This window comes from Thalassophryne amazonica, chromosome 6 (genome assembly GCF_902500255.1).
Source record: "Thalassophryne amazonica chromosome 6, fThaAma1.1, whole genome shotgun sequence".
NCBI lineage: Eukaryota > Metazoa > Chordata > Actinopteri > Batrachoidiformes > Batrachoididae > Thalassophryne > Thalassophryne amazonica.
The window spans coordinates 118228356-118244983 of NC_047108.1; the positions used below are offsets into that span (position 1 = coordinate 118228356).

The following is a 16628-nucleotide window of genomic DNA, read 5'->3' on the forward strand; positions in this document are numbered from 1 at the left end:
CAGGGGGTCAATGAACAACTACACAGGGGTCAAAATTTAAAAATGCCCCAGTCATATTGAAGTATACCATATTATTGTACCATATTATTTGTCTGATCATAAAGATTCCAAAGAGGTATAGTTTGGAGTATCTAAAAATCAATGTTATGGAGTTAGGGGTTAAAAATATCGCAAAAATAGTGATAAAGGTCCATTTCAATTTGTACAGGGGTCAAAAGTTAAAGCTACTCTAATTTTGGTTCAAAGGTGATGCACATTATTGGATAAGATAATAGGATTAATCAATGGAATAGTTTTGACTATGATGAGTGTTTGGTCTCCAAAGTAAAGGTCAAACAAAGTCAACATCCATTGGACTCAATGACATATGACACACAGTTGTGGTCAGAATTACATGCACCCCTGTAGTTTATGTACACATTTTAATATACATGTTCAGATAGATTTTTCTTTTCTTTTTCTGTTTTTCTTGTTGCTTAATGCTTCCACATTATACCTTATTTGTTGTCTTTCTAATGCCTGATTCTGTTTTTTTCCCCTCTCTGTTTGAGGTACGGCGGAGTGGGTGTCTTCTTCTGCAGGCCTCCCGTCGTGTATTCCAGCATGGACTCCCAAAATTTCCTGTATATTTGTATTGTCAACTGTATCGGTAGCATGACCCCAGCAGAGGGTCACCCCTCTGAGTCTGGTCTGCTTGAGGTTTCTTCCTCACATCATCAGAGGGAGTTTTTCCTTTCTGCTATCACTTGTGTGCTTGCTCTAGGGGTTGGCAAGATTAGACCTTACTTGTGTGAATCGCTTTGAGGCAACTTTGTTGTGATTTGGTGCTATATAAATGAAAATAAATTGAATTCAATTGAATTGAATAGATAAATACAAACATAGCAGTTTTGTTTAATCAAAATATTTTTAACAATGCCCCCTTAAAAATTAGCACCCTTTGATCAATTTAAAGTAAAACCATCATGATGGTTTTATCTACAAATGAATGGTATTAAATGATGGTTTTACTGTAAATTGATCAAAGGGCGCTAATAACTGTGTCCAGCGTCCAGGGTACATTTTATGTCAGGATATTCTGTTTCACATTATGAAAGCATTGGGTTTTGTTCTTGTTACCAAATAACTTTGGATGTTTTTAAAAAGAATTTTGATTGAACAAAATTTCTTTGTTTACATTGATTTCTGACCATATTTTAAAAGCTGCATATAAAATATCAGGGTGCAACGGACTGTGCATTAAGCGTTAATTATGACATATGGTGCAAACTATTCCTTTTTTAAATCGTATTAACTACTGTCCCACAGCAGCATGTACTCAAGGTTTTTGAAATGGAGCAATATCTCTACCTGGTGGACATTTACCGTTATTGCAGGTACAATATAATTCTACCAAGAGCTCTCGTAATAATTTGACACACAACGTTCGATTGCTATTGTAATAAATCAGGGCAGATTTTTTTTGGCCACAAGATGTTTTGAAAAAAAGGAGGTTACATTTATAGTATGACTTTGTTCATGTAACCTTACGGCATCCTTGACTCTCCTCAACTGTAATACACACAATACATACGTTCTGCCCCCCAGAGATTTCTAGGACTGTGACACTTACATTGTGGCCCCCCAGATGACCGCGCACTGAAGCCAGCGGAACCTGTGTCCAGCTCACTCTCAGCACGGTGGTGTTGATCACCTCCACCGCTACGTTCTGTGGCGCCGCGGTTGGGACTGCAGAGCACATGAAGTTATGTCACGAAGGGCCGTGCACAAGAGAAAACACTCTGAACATTATTGCACCAAAAAAAAAAAAAAAAAAAAGTAAAGATCTAATGAAAACAGTGCAGGTGCAGAAAATGAAAGAATCCAGCAGACGAACTGCAGTTTAATTACAGTGTTGGAGCTGTGTGCAGCAGGTTATTAATGACAGCGACAGGTAAAGCATTTTTTAAATCATCAGGAAAATCTAAACAACAATAACATGATCTGCTCTACATGTTGGTGCAAAGATGAGGAGGGGAGGGGGCAGCGAAAGGAGAAAGGAGTCATTGTGTCTACGGCACAAAGCGTGTCGTGATCTGTCAAACCTCCCACAGCTTCTGAGACACAGAAGTGGAAATCTGACATCTCTCCACTCTACAAAGGTTATGTGCCACCTGCTGGAGCAGGAGCTACGCAAAGTGGGCTTTTTTTCCTTTCAAAGGGGAGCTAAAGTCACTCCTGCACACCTACATGGGGCTAAAACCACAGGGAAAAAAAACAAAAAAACAGATAGGACTTAACCTGACACATTTTCCCGCAGACAATGCCACAAGACAACTGGAGACGATGTGGGACATGATAAACACAAGAATTCCACAGTAAGTCACAAGCAAAAAAAACACCAGCATCAGTTCAGCTTCAGGCAGAACAGAGGTGCACGTGCAGAAACAAACCCACAGCAGCTCACCGTCTTCTCCAGAGTAACCCGTGACGATTTTAGGTTCTGGACCCCAGCCGTAGCTGTTCCTGCTCTGGATTTTGACCTCGTATGGGACAAACGTAGATGTGTTCTTCACAGAAAATGAATGTCTTTTGACCAGATGTTGCTTCCAGACATCTTCCAGCCCGAGGATCCTGTAGCTCACCTGGTACTCCAGACCAGGACCGTTGTGTTCAACAGGTAACAGCGGCTACATTACAGAGAAGATGTTTTTAGTATATACTGAAAAATGTAACTGTCTTACTTTAATCAAAAGTTAACGAATATATATATATATATATATATATATATATATATATATATATATTGACTTTTACTTTTGAATGTTTACGTACTTGGCTGTTCAACTGAAGTAAGGTTAATTTGGTTAACAGATTATGAAGACGAGGAATGCAACTAACAATTAGTTGAACTGTTGATTAAAGTCCTATTTTTCTGATTGATTAATTAGTCAATAATGAAATGAAGTCTTGAAAACTTCCATTTGCAAAACAACAATCTGACATCCCAGTTTGTCTTCCCAGAAATCAAAACTCAAGATTTTGAATTTTAAACATAAAGATACAGAAATTCAACAAAATTTTATATATGAAAATTTGCAGCCTACAAAAGTTTGGTATTTTCAAACAAGTATATTTTAAAATTCACTGATTTCTATACTGACTTCAGAAAACTAGGAAGGTTGGAAAGACATAACATAAAAAAGTGCTGCTTCTGGAAAACATTCATGAGATTACCCTCAGAGTCAAATGATTACTTAGCCTATCACGGTACAGCTAGGCTAATGTCATCTTTTGGGCTAAATGAAACACATTTTTTTCTGATGCATGGTACTGCTAACTTAACTAAATGTACATTTAATGTGAATGTATCACATATAGCAGTAATGTCTTGTTAAAAAATCCTTTTAAAGATCCATTTTCAACTTTAGTAGCATTATTGTCTCGCTAGTCACAAACACGGCTGCCATAGCTGTGACATCAACTCAGATACGGATAAGGTTTTCAGCTCAGTTCTAAACAATGGACTTAGCTATATAGCAGAAATTAGCAAGAACATGTATTTGACTTTAGCTAAATGGTTTGTGTTTACATGCTGCAAATTAATCAGTAAATAGACATTTATTATTTGTTAGCTAGTAGACAGTTAGGTTAGCCCAGTGTAAATATGTCAGTCATCCTGAATATGATTTTTTTTTGCTATCGCTAAAGCTAATGACCACATGTTGTCACCCAGATGAAAGAAAACTATAGATATTATATATATATGTTTTTAAATATGACCACAGTGCTGATTCATTTCAGAAGAATAGAAACAGCAATACGTGTAAAAGGGAAACTGTAGTTCCCTATCACATCTAATAATGTTTCCTACTTTTAAAATTAGTAAGCAATATGGTTACACATGAAAACGCGAAATCATTAAGAATATTTTTTTTAAACAGCCGTCTTAACCAAACAGTCTGTGATTTTAAGAAGCACCATGTGAATTCTGATCTCAAAGCTGAAAATAGTGATATTACAGATTTTGAAGGGCATCCTGTAGAAAAGAGGATAAAGTGTCTAACAATGAAACCATGTGACAAGCTCTGCCACAAAGTGTTCTAAAAATATATGGCAATGATTTTCTGTTGCCTAATCCAAAATAAATCACATTAAAACAATTAACTTAAAAATTAATTATTCCTCTTACCTCCCAGCTAATATCCATTTGATGAGGCATGGGGCCTTGAATTTGGATGTTTTCTGGGTTTCTATCAGGAGCTTTGGACAGATTTGTTAAGACAATAATTCATAATATACAAACAATATATCATATTTTCTCTACTATAAGTTGCTTGCTTTTTATGATTTTGGAAGCTGCTACAATTTATATGTCCAAAAATAGGGGTGCAATGGTACAAAAATATCAGTTTGGTACATTTTCAATACAACAGACACAGTACACAGAAACGCAACATTAAATATATTGAGCCTACATTGCATAGGCCCGTGTGTGACTGAATAGTCTTTCCAGATTGTCACAGATTTTTTTTTTAATTCTTGTGAAACAACTTATAGTCCAGGAAAAAAAAAAAAAAAAAAAAAAAAAAAAAATATATATATATATATATATATATATATATATATATATATATATATATATATATATATATATATATAAACAAGCAAATAATGGGTAAATGGGTTGAAACATCAAACTACGTGATTGACTAAAGTTTAAATGTTGCTCACTGTATGATGCTAATTCAGTAGAATTACAGCTAAGTTTAAGCAGCAACATGTGCTGAAGCTAAATGCCACAAAGAGCTTCTGATTCCTATATATATATATATATATATATATATATATATATATATATATATATATATATATATATATATATATATATATATATATATATATATATATATATATATATATATATATCCCCGGCCTGGCTCTGACTGTGACAGCCTGCTGGCTGAAGAATAGCTCCTCCACATAACAACTCTGCATATTTCAAAAGAAATGTTAAACTTTGCATATTTGCACAAGAGAGATATGAACAGTAGAAAATGTTAATGAAAAGAAGAGAGCCTCACCAGCAGGGGGGGTTTTGTATGTGTAGGTGGGCTCACTTGGGGGTCCAGGTCCCACGGCGTTAACAGCATACACTCTGAACTGGTAGTTAAGGTGTCCATGGAGTGCCAGCCTGGCAGTTGCCTGGTTACCGGGGACTTTTTGCAGCATCTTCCACCTGCCTGGCTCCCATTGGCTCTCCTCATATTCCACAATAAATTCTGTGGTTAGAGAGAAGCCAGGAGAAATTCACGGTAAATCATTGTTACGCACCTGCCAATTTATGTGTTTTGAAATGTTTAGGTGTTCCACAATTAGTCAAAATGCTTATTTCCTGCAGCCTGAAGACATTGCTGTTACATATTCACACTACAAATAAATATATAAGTGTTTGCCGTGTATGGTTCAAAATGGATTACATAGCTGAAATATTCTCTTTCTCTGCAGTCTTAGAACTTCCTTCTAAGCTTCACTATATTTATCTTGTGACATTTTGAGGGTTCAAGTATAGCTTTTTGTGACATTTTGCATAAAGTAGACGGTCTCAGATTTCTTATAATGTAATCTTCTTCTTTTTCTTTCGGCTGCTCCTGTTAAGGGTCGCCTCAGCAGTGAACGCTATGAACGCTTGGCCGCCACAAGCCACTTATCCCTGTGGTAACTTTCCTTGCACCTCCTGCTTAAAACCCAAAAAGTCAGAAGTCTCGTGAGGCCCCGCTTTCATGCTCTGTATTCATACTGAAAATCAAGATTAAGATCAAGCGAGCGTTTGCCCTTCTGCTCCATGGGAGGTTTCTGTCCTCCATGAGTTTGACACCTGTGTTATCGTTTGACAGGTGTACTGCCCCAGTCAGACTCCCCACCTGCCACTGTCCTCGGAGTGGGTCACGCCCAGCAGGGCCGAGCGTTAGACACCACAAGCGAGAGCCCGCTCGGGGCTCGCCTCCCCACCTCTCTGGATGTAGTGACACCCCACCCTCACCCAAAAATACATATATTTCTGCAGAGACAGGGTTTGCAATCAAGATCTCCTGAAGTAAATGATCCATAAACTACTTAAAGTGAAAGAAAATATGGATCATGAATGATATTCAAATTTTACATTTTGCAAGATGTGACTGATCTTATATTCATGGTATGCAGCAAAATAATTAACGGTCCGTCCCCCCGCCCATCGCTGTGACCCTTGTATTTAGTAACACTAATAATACATCATTGGCACACTAACTACAAATTTGTACTCAACAAAAGCATACATTTGCTACATTATGCAACTATAAGCACAGTCAAATTTCTGCAATTTAGCACTTGTGTTTAGTTTATTTCTTTGTTTTTTAATGCTGAGAGACAAACAGTCAAACAGAGGGGAAAGCTTTATTTAAAACAAGTGGGGGGATTTAAAATCTAAACTAAATTCAACAGAACAGATGATTGTTCAAAACTTCCAGTGTCCACTGCAACAATTTGCATCTGATATTTATTTATTTGTGGGGTGTCTGAATGTAAAATAATCTACATTTGTTTCTTCTGCTTTGGTCACTTCTTCTTCCAATTCTACCTGTTACAGAACTGTTGTGGTCACTCCCCGGTTCCCAGGACAGCTGAATACTCCACTCAGTCTCCAGCTGAGTTATTATTACATTTTGTGGTGCATCAGGAACATCTATAAAACCAAAACACAAAGAGGAACACATCAGACCGTCACCAGGAGCTGCTAACTGTGAAAACAGAAGAATTTTCACATGATCATGAAAGTCATATTTACAAGACCTTTAACTGCATTGCAACTCCATGCCACAAATCATTAGCCCTGCTATTAGCAGCCTAGGCTTCTCAAAGGACTGGATCAACAGGACAGTGGTGTTTTTGTATGTGGACCCTATTACACATTTTATTCTAACATCAAATTAAAAACAACTAAATCAATCACCTCAATGTTAAAATTATGTTCTTTCAACTCACCTTGAAATCAAACCATTATAACATCAGGTGCATATGCTTAAAATATACAAATAAAGTGAATTGAAACCACCATTAAATGAAATAAGAGTAAGAACACATGGCAGGAAAAACAAAATCCTGGCCTTGCTGCAGGCTTCACCTCAGGGAGCTTTAGTGGTCACTGCGGTATTGTATCACTTCCTGTTCCGGAGCACTGCGGTGTTTTTCTGTATCTGTTAGCTGTTTAATCTGCGCAGTTAGATTGATCTAGTTATCTAGATTACGATTTGTTTCCCAGTGTAATCTTTACGTGCCTTAACTAAAGCGCTCCTTCTGCTGAATCACCTCTAAATTATATAAAAAAATTGATTGATTGATTGACTGTGCACTCTGACATGATGGCTCTAATCCATTTATACATCAGAAATGCTCTCATTTGCAGCTGCTTTCTCAGTGCCACAGCATTACGGACCTGACACAGTCCAGTTTGAAGAAAAGGACAGGTGGTACTCTGATTGGTTGATATCATGCCCAAACTATAACACACCCATGAATGCTCAGTTTTGCAGTGTCATTCCCCCATGCAATAAAAGTGCAAAATGTGCTCAGATGTAGCCACAAATGGACTCAAAATGGGCCTCTAAGAGAAGGTCAGTGACCTGGAAATGTTTATCCATCTAAAGACCGTGTATAACATTTAGTCATATTAAATTAATGGAGGTGCAAATGTTACTATTTTGGCTTTGATATTTTTATGTAAACTTCAGCATGTTTTTGAGATTCATTTTGCTGGTGAGTTTTATCAATTTCTATTACAGATGAGCATAAATCCTCTTTGTAAATTTTTATCACGTAAAAAGTTGACGTGTAAAAGCTCACGGGTTCACGTACTTTACAGCACCACTGTGTGTAATGAATGCTCTATATACTGTATCATGAGCATTACCCAGGACTGTCAGAAAGGCCGTGGTGTTGTCTTCATCCAAGCTGGTTCTGGCTACGCACGTGTACGTTCCTTGATCACTCTGGTTCACGGTCATGATCTGTAGTGTGCCACTTTCCACGGTGTACCTGGATATTTATTACAATTAGATGGAAAACCACTGGGATGGCAACAGATAAAGGGAAATGTAATTAAAAAGACCATCTCAATTTCCTAGAGCCAAATTAATTTCTGCAAATCTCCTCTAAAACCCAAAGTCTCTAAAGCCCAAACATATTTAATTTACAATGATAGGAAACAGATAAAAAGAAAAAATCTGCACATTTCGCAACTTAAAGTTGTTTCCTTGTAATGGATCAAGCTCCATGGTTGTTGCTGTTTTGAGCTGAAAATGTTATGTGTCGACGCGGGTTGAGGAACGGACCTGCGTCTGACGGAACCCAGCGCTAAAATAACCAGAAAGCGGTTCCAATAACAAAACAATTTATTTTTCCCACCCTTTGGTGCATAACAACGTGTACAAATTAAAACAGCGTCAGTCTGGTGGAGTGAAGGCTGGCACGCTCTCCAGCGCCTAAAAGGATCGAAGCCCGACGCTTCTGGACTCACTTTTACCGCCAAACACCCCCCAGGTGGACATGACAAACCGACTCTCTGCGAAGGATAGAAAAGGAGGTAAGTCAGCAGCTACAACCAATAGCCTTCAAAAGGCACACACTATCAGCAACACATTCAGGTCTGTATTTAAGCTTTATGTAAATGAGCAGCTTCTCACAACAGGTGGAGGATCACCAGTCCGCACGCCACGGCAGTGAGAAGTGAGCTGCACAATTCTCATCACAATTCAAATATACTGCGTAACAAAATACCAAGTTACTATCAACAATTAGTCAAACAATTAATCACCTCTGATGTGTGCTGACAGCATGTGTCCCTCACCCTTCTTCCTTCACAGGCACGATGTGTCAAACCCAGGCGCGGTCCTCAGCGTCTCACAAACGAACATCACAAGGTCGAGTTCCCGGCAATTCTGCTTGAATCACACATGGCTTAAATGCAGAACGCCATCTCATTATCTGCTTCAGCTGAAAGTCTTTAAGGTTGCACGTGAGCACCATCCACAGGTGATGCACATAACGTTGATGAGGGTGAAGGACTCTTCTGCCAGCACCTTCTCCACAGACAATAAATTAGTCTGCATACCACCTGGAGAGCAAAGAAAAGAAAAGAACACCAACATATCCAGCCACACCCCCCCCCAACACACAACAGTACTCCCCCTTTAACGGGAAGCCTCCTGGCGACCGAACAGACTAGGTACGAGAACAGCACCTCCCTCCGGGGTCCTCGTCAGGAAGCAGACAGCGTAACGCTCCCAAGGTCCACCACAGACAGCAGGACAGGGCACCGCAGCTGGAAGGCCGGCTGGCGTTAACAAAAACCCCAAAACAGTCCCTAGTACAATTCAACATACAAGAAAAACATAAAACCCACCCAAAACCTCCCCAGGGGACCGTCCCATCCAACCCCGGGAAGAAAAGAAAAACTCCCAAATGCAAAAACCCAACACAGCCCCACAAACACAATACAAACATAAATGCATAAAAGAAAAATAACAAACAACCCCCCCAGAACGACCTGCAGAGCCCAACACCCCCCAGAAGGCCTTTACCGCCAGTTCCAGGAGGAATAGCCAAAGCCGGAATCCCACAGAGGTCCCCAGGTACACATGGAGCAAACGGCGCCCCCCAGAGGACCGTACCATCAAACCCCAGGAGGCACCCTCCACACAACCCAGGAACCCCAGACCCGGCCACACCTGGCCAGTCGGTCCCACAAGCCAATTCCCCCCCAGAGGACCGTCCCATCAACCCTGGAGGTGGAACCCGGAAGGAAACAAAAAAATCAAAGTCCAACCCCTGGAGGACTACCTTAAACAACCCCGGGGGCAAATAAAACAACCATTAAACCCTGTTACCTTCCCCGGCACCCCGAAAGACCCCAGGTCCCTCTCAGAGCCCCTCGGCGGCCCAATTTTGGCGATCGGCACAAAACATCAAGCCGGGGAAGGGAACAGGAAAAACTAACCCGGCCCCAACCCCAAGGCGCAGCGGAAAACTGGAAATACGTCCGGTGCCCCAACTCGACCATACCCCAGCCTCTCGGGAGGGGTGGAACTACCGAAATGGCGAACGGCAACAGATCGGCCCACCCCTCCGACTGAGGTATGTTCCCACTGCACCAACACCCCGGCAACACCAATGATGAACGGTACAAAGGCCCACCGAGGCTGGAGTGGAACCGGGCCCTAACCAAACCAAAGAAACGCCCCTAACAACCCCCCCCTAGGTGCAGAGGTCTTCTGAGAACGCTCAGCGTGACCAACCTGCACCACCCCACAACCCACAAGATGAACGGTCTTGGGGCAAGTGAGGTTGGGGTTAGGGAAGTAGGGAAATAAAAAACAACAAAACAACCCCAGACCCAAACAGAAAATACCTAAATACACATAAAAAAACAACGATCAAGTGAGTCCAGACGGGCTTCTAACCGCCTATCGTTCACTCCACCAGACACGCCTCTGACTCACCAAACAAATTATAACCCCTGTTCAAAGAAACAAAACATTAGCCCATACAAGTTTTTTCTTTTTTGTGTGTGTGTGTGTATTATTTCGCCTGTCCCAGAACACCTGGAGATACGTCACCAGAGAACATTGCATCAAAAACGAAGCACAGGCTTCAACGTCTCCCGCATAAGGCTCCGGATGACAAATAATCAGTTCGGACGCCGAATCTCTGGGAGACGGAGTTATCTGCACCGGTATCGATGGTGCCACAGCTGGAGCAGCAGGAAACGGAACGGCTTGCGCTGCAAGCTCCGCAACACGTGCGTCTGTTTGTTCAATTTGGTTTGTGAGATGCTGTAATTGCTCCCATATTTTCTCCAAGTGTTCTTGAACTCTTTCGGCGAATGGAACCGCCTCTGCCGCTGGGTCCATTATGGAATGGCCGGGAACTACTGTTATGTGTCGACGCGGGTTGAGGAGCGGACCTGCGTCTGACGGAACCCAGCGCTAAAATAACCAGAAAGCGGTTCCAATAACAAAACAATTTATTTTTCCCACCCTTTGGTGCATAACAACATGTACAAACTAAAACAGCGTCAGTCTGGTGGAGTGAAGGCTGGCACGCTCTCCAGCGCCTAAAAGGATCAAAGCCCGGCGCTTCTGGACTCACTTTTACTGCCAAACACCCCCCAGGTGGACATGACAAACCGACTCTCTGCGAAGGATAGAAAAGGTAAGGTAAGTCAGCAGCTACAACCAATATCCTTCAAAAGGCACACACTATCAGCAACACATTCAGGTCTGTATTTAAGCTTTATGTAAATGAGCAGCTTCTCACAACAGGTGGAGGATCACCAGTCCGCACGCCACGGCAGTGAGAAGCGAGCTGCACAATTCTCATCACAATTCAAATATACTGCGTAACAAAATACCAAGTTACTATCAACAATTAGTCAAACAATTAATCACCTCTGATGTGTGCTGACAGCATGTGTCCCTCACCCTTCTTCCTTCACAGGCACGATGTGTCAAACCCAGGCGCGGTCCTCAGCGTCTCACAAATGAACATCACAAGGTCGAGTTCCCGGCAATTCTGCTTGAATCACACATGGCTTAAATGCAGAACGCCATCTCATTATCTGCTTCAGCTGAAAGTCTTTAAGGTTGCACGTGAGCACCATCCACAGGTGCTGCACATAACGTTGATGAGGGTGAAGGACTCTTCTGCCAGCACCTTCTCCACAGACAATAAATCAGTCTACATACCACCTGGAGAGCAAAGAAAAGAAAAGAACACCAACATATCCAGCCACACCCCCCCAACACACAACAGAAAATGTAAATTTGGAGGCCGTTTTTGTTGTTAGGTTGAACAATTATGAAAGTGTCTTCTTTTAAAGCTCTACATTTTTTTTGTGTGTGTGTGAAAAAATAGACAGCGGTTTATCTGACAATTTTTTTTTAAAGAAAAGCAATGAGAGTTTGTGTGTCTAACAAAAGCAGAAAAGTTCACATTTGTCACTTTAATATTGAAAAATTTAATGCACATCTGCACACAATGACAGAAATTGATCTATGTATACAGCATATGTAATAGCTGTTGATGCGTATAAAGGTTTATCTTTAAAAAAGAAGTAAATAAGATGTACTTCTGACATTTATAGATGCTTATTTTTTTACTAAATTTTGTGTTTCAAGTAGGAAATAGACAAAAGCCTTGAAAGGCTCACATTGTTGTGTGGGCTGCTGAAGAGGAGGTACTGCTGGCCCACCACCACCAGATGGCGCCCTGCTTGAAGTGCGGGCTTCAAGCATGAGAGGGCGTCATAGCAACCGGGAGTGACAGCTGTCACTCGTCAGCACCAGCTGTCACTCATCCACATCACCACCACCATAAAGGCCGGACTGCAACTCCACCTCCCCGCCGAGAAATCAGCTACCATTCAGGTAACTTCTCTGCTGAATCTAAAGACCTTGTGTAATAGTCTGATCTCATTTGCAGCCGTTTTCCTGTGACGGTGTCCTTATCTGCGGTATTGGCGTTTGGTGTGGACTGCGACGGCTTCGCCTCACACCCCAAACCAGATAAGTGGTTTCACAGGAGCTGTACGAGTGTGTGATTGGAGGTGGAGGTGCTCCCTCCTAACTAAACACTGACTGTGGGATTACTGAGTGTGCGAACTCACACTCATCAGTACTGTCTCTGTTCTCTGCCAGCAGTACCGGGTCTGACTGCTGAAGACAGTGGCCACCTGGGGCGCAGGGCTTGGCGGCTCTGGTGCTCTTCAGATCCGTTGGTGGTGGAAGCTGTGTGGGATCCGGCTCTTCTCTCGCCAGACGTCTTCTATTGTCGAGCGTGCCCACACGTCACCTTGTGTATAATTGACATTCCACCATATTGTTATTGTCTGTACTTCGTTGTGCGATTCACAACATTAAATTGTTACTTTTTGGCTTATCCATTGTCTGTTCATTAACGCCCCCTGTTGTGGGTCCGTGTCACGACACTTTCACAACAGGATTTCTCGGCCAGCGTCATGGATCCCGAGGGGCGTCAACCATCGCTTGAACAGCCAATGGAAGAGCGAGGTGCACAGGCGCCAGCAGGAGGCGTGTTAGGTGAGCTGCAGCACATCTTCAATCAATCAATCAATCAATTTTTTTATATAGCGCCAAATCACAACAAACAGTTGCCCCAAGGCGCTTTATATTGTAAGGCAAGGCCATATAATAATTATGTAAAACCCCAACGGTCAAAACGACCCCCTGTGAGCAAGCACTTGGCTACAGTGGGAAGGAAAAACTCCCTTTTAACAGGAAGAAACCTCCAGCAGAACCAGGCTCAGGGAGGGGCAGTCTTCTGCTGGGACTGGTTGGGGCTGAGGGAGAGAACCAGGAAAAAGACATGCTGTGGAGGGGAGCAGAGATTGATCACTAATGATTAAATGCAGAGTGGTGCATACAGAGCAAAAAGAGAAAGAAACAGTGCATCATGGGAACCCCCCAGCAGTCTACGTCTATAGCAGCATAACTAAGGGATGGTTCAGGGTCACCTGATCCAGCCCTAACTATAAGCTTTAGCAAAAAGGAAAGTTTTAAGCCTAATCTTAAAAGTAGAGAGGGTGTCTGTCTCCCTGATCTGAATTGGGAGCTGGTTCCACAGGAGAGGAGCCTGAAAGCTGAAGGCTCTGCCTCCCATTCTACTCTTACAAACCCTAGGAACTACAAGTAAGCCTGCAGTCTGAGAGCGAAGCGCTCTATTGGGGTGATATGGTACTACGAGGTCCCTAAGATAAGATGGGACCTGATTATTCAAAACCTTATAAGTAAGAAGAAGAATTTTAAATTCTATTCTAGAATTAACAGGAAGCCAATGAAGAGAGGCCAATATGGGTGAGATATGCTCTCTCCTTCTAGTCCCCGTCAGTACTCTAGCTGCAGCATTTTGAATTAACTGAAGGCTTTTTAGGGAACTTTTAGGACAACCTGATAATAATGAATTACAATAGTCCAGCCTAGAGGAAATAAATGCATGAATTAGTTTTTCAGCATCACTCTGAGACAAGACCTTTCTGATTTTAGAGATATTGCGTAAATGCAAAAAAGCAGTCCTACATATTTGTTTAATATGCGCTTTGAATGACATATCCTGATCAAAAATGACTCCAAGATTTCTCACAGTATTACTAGAGGTCAGGGTAATGCCATCCAGAGTAAGGATCTGGCCAGACACCATGTTTCTAAGACTTGTGGGGCCAAGTACAATAACTTCAGTTTTATCTGAGTTTAAAAGCAGGAAATTAGAGGTCATCCATGTCTTTATGTCTGTAAGACAATCCTGCAGTTTAGCTAATTGGTGTGTGTCCTCTGGCTTCATGGATAGATAAAGCTGGGTATCATCTGCGTAACAATGAAAATTTAAGCAATACCGTCTAATAATACTGCCTAAGGGAAGCATGTATAAAGTGAATAAAATTGGTCCTAGCACAGAACCTTGTGGAACTCCATAATTAACTTTAGTCTGTGAAGAAGATTCCCCATTTACATGAACAAACTGTAATCTATTAGACAAATATGATTCAAACCACCGCAGCGCAGTGCCTTTAATACCTATGGCATGCTCTAATCTCTGTAATAAAATTTTATGGTCAACAGTATCAAAAGCAGCACTGAGGTCTAACAGAACAAGCACAGAGATGAGTCCACTGTCCGAGGCCATAAGAAGATCATTTGTAACTTTCACTAATGCTGTTTCTGTACTATGATGAATTCTAAAACCTGACTGAAACTCTTCAAATAGACCATTCCTCTGCAGATGATCAGTTAGCTGTTTTACAACTACCCTTTCAAGAATTTTTGAGAGAAAAGGAAGGTTGGAGATTGGCCTATAATTAGCTAAGATAGCTGGGTCAAGTGACGGCTTTTTAAGTAATGGTTTAATTACTGCCACCTTAAAAGCCTGTGGTACATAGCCAACTAACAAAGATAGATTGATCATACTTAAGATTGAAGCATTAAATAATGGTAGGGCTTCCTTGAGCAGCCTGGTAGGAATGGGGTCTAATAAACATGTTGATGGTTTGGATGAAGTAACTAATGAAAATAACTCAGACAGAACAATCGGAGAGAAAGAGTCTAACCAAATACCGGCATCACTGAAAGCAGCCAAAGATAACGATACGTCTTTGGGATGGTTATGAGTAATTTTTTCTCTAATAGTTAAAATTTGGTTAGCAAAGAAAGTCATGAAGTCATTACTAGTTAAAGTTAATGGAATACTCAGCTCAATAGAGCTCTGACTCTTTGTCAGCCTGGCTACAGTGCTGAAAAGAAACCTGGGGTTGTTCTTATTTTCTTCAATTAGTGATGAGTAGAAAGATGTCCTAGCTTTACGGAGGGCTTTTTTATAGAGCAACAGACTCTTTTTCCAGGCTAAGTGAAGATCTTCTAAATTAGTGAGACGCCATTTCCTCTCCAACTTACGGGTTATCTGCTTTAAGCTACGAGTTTGTGAGTTATACCACGGAGTCAGACACTTCTGATTTAAAGCTCTCTTTTTCAGAGGAGCTACAGCATCCAAAGTTGTCTTCAATGAGGATGTAAAACTATTGACGAGATACTCTATCTCCCTTACAGAGTTTAGGTAGCTACTCTGCACTGTGTTGTTATATGGCATTGGAGAACATAAAGAAGGAATCATATCCTTAAACCTAGTTACAGCGCTTTCTGAAAGACTTCTAGTGTAATGAAACTTATTCCCTACTGCTGGGTAGTCCATCAGAGTAAATGTAAATGTAAATGTAAATCTTAACCGCTTTTACTGCTCGGTTGGACTTAGTTACCGAGCAGAGCATTATTCTCAATCGTAGGATGGAGGCTCTCACCGCCCAGGTGGAAGCGCATGTTCAGGGCGCTGCTGCAGCACCTCCTTCCACTGACCGTATGCCAGAGACAGACATTCCACTGGTCATTCAACGAACCCCCCCACCTTCCCCTGAAGCATACATAAGCCCTCCGGAGCCATACGGAGGCTGTGTGGAGACGTGCGCAGACTTCTTGATGCAGTGCTCGCTCGTCTTTTCACAGCATCCCGTCATGTACGCGTCAGACGCTAGCCGGGTGGCTTACGTTATAAATTTGCTTCGAGGAGGGGCACGCGCCTGGGCTACGGCGCTCTGGGAGCAGAATTCACGGCTCCTAACAATTTACACTGAGTTTGTGAGGGAGTTCCGACAGGTGTTCGACCACCCTCATAGAGGCGAGACCGCTTCAAGCGTGCTGCTGTCGATACGACAGGGGTGTCGGAGTGCAGCGAAGTATGCAGTCGACTTCCGCATCGCGGCAGCGCGAGCCGGCTGGAATGCTGTTGCGCTCTGCGCCGCCTTTGTAAACAGACTGTCTCTGGTCCTTAAGGAGCACCTGGTGACGAAGGACGAGCCACGGGATTTGGATGGGCTTATCGACCTGGTTATACAGTTAGACAACCGATTAACAGAACACCGACGGGAGCGAGACGAAGGGCGTGGTCAGGCACAAGCCGTCCCTCTTCCTCCCAGGTCCGAAAGGGAGCCGTCTTCCCCACGCTCCACAGCCAGGGCTCTCCACGTGACGACAGCTCCCCCTGCTGACGTTGCT

At 42.1% G+C, this 16628-nt stretch overlaps 1 protein-coding gene across 10 annotated transcripts in view; it reads right to left on the reverse strand.

Annotated features, from left to right (window-relative positions):
* LOC117512979 (neural cell adhesion molecule L1-like protein) overlaps positions 1–16628 on the reverse strand; it is a 123352-nt gene that overhangs the window by 54209 nt on the left and 52515 nt on the right. For all 10 annotated transcript variants that reach the window (XM_034173231.1, XM_034173234.1, XM_034173233.1 and 7 more), the window contains 6 exons: positions 7928–8052; positions 6599–6703; positions 5064–5261; positions 4172–4242; positions 2447–2669; positions 1613–1728 (listed from right to left, as the gene is read on the reverse strand). In XM_034173231.1, coding sequence (XP_034029122.1) covers positions 1613–1728; positions 2447–2669; positions 4172–4242; positions 5064–5261; positions 6599–6703; positions 7928–8052 — 838 coding nt within the window. The remainder of the gene's footprint in view (positions 1–1612; positions 1729–2446; positions 2670–4171; positions 4243–5063; positions 5262–6598; positions 6704–7927; positions 8053–16628) is intronic.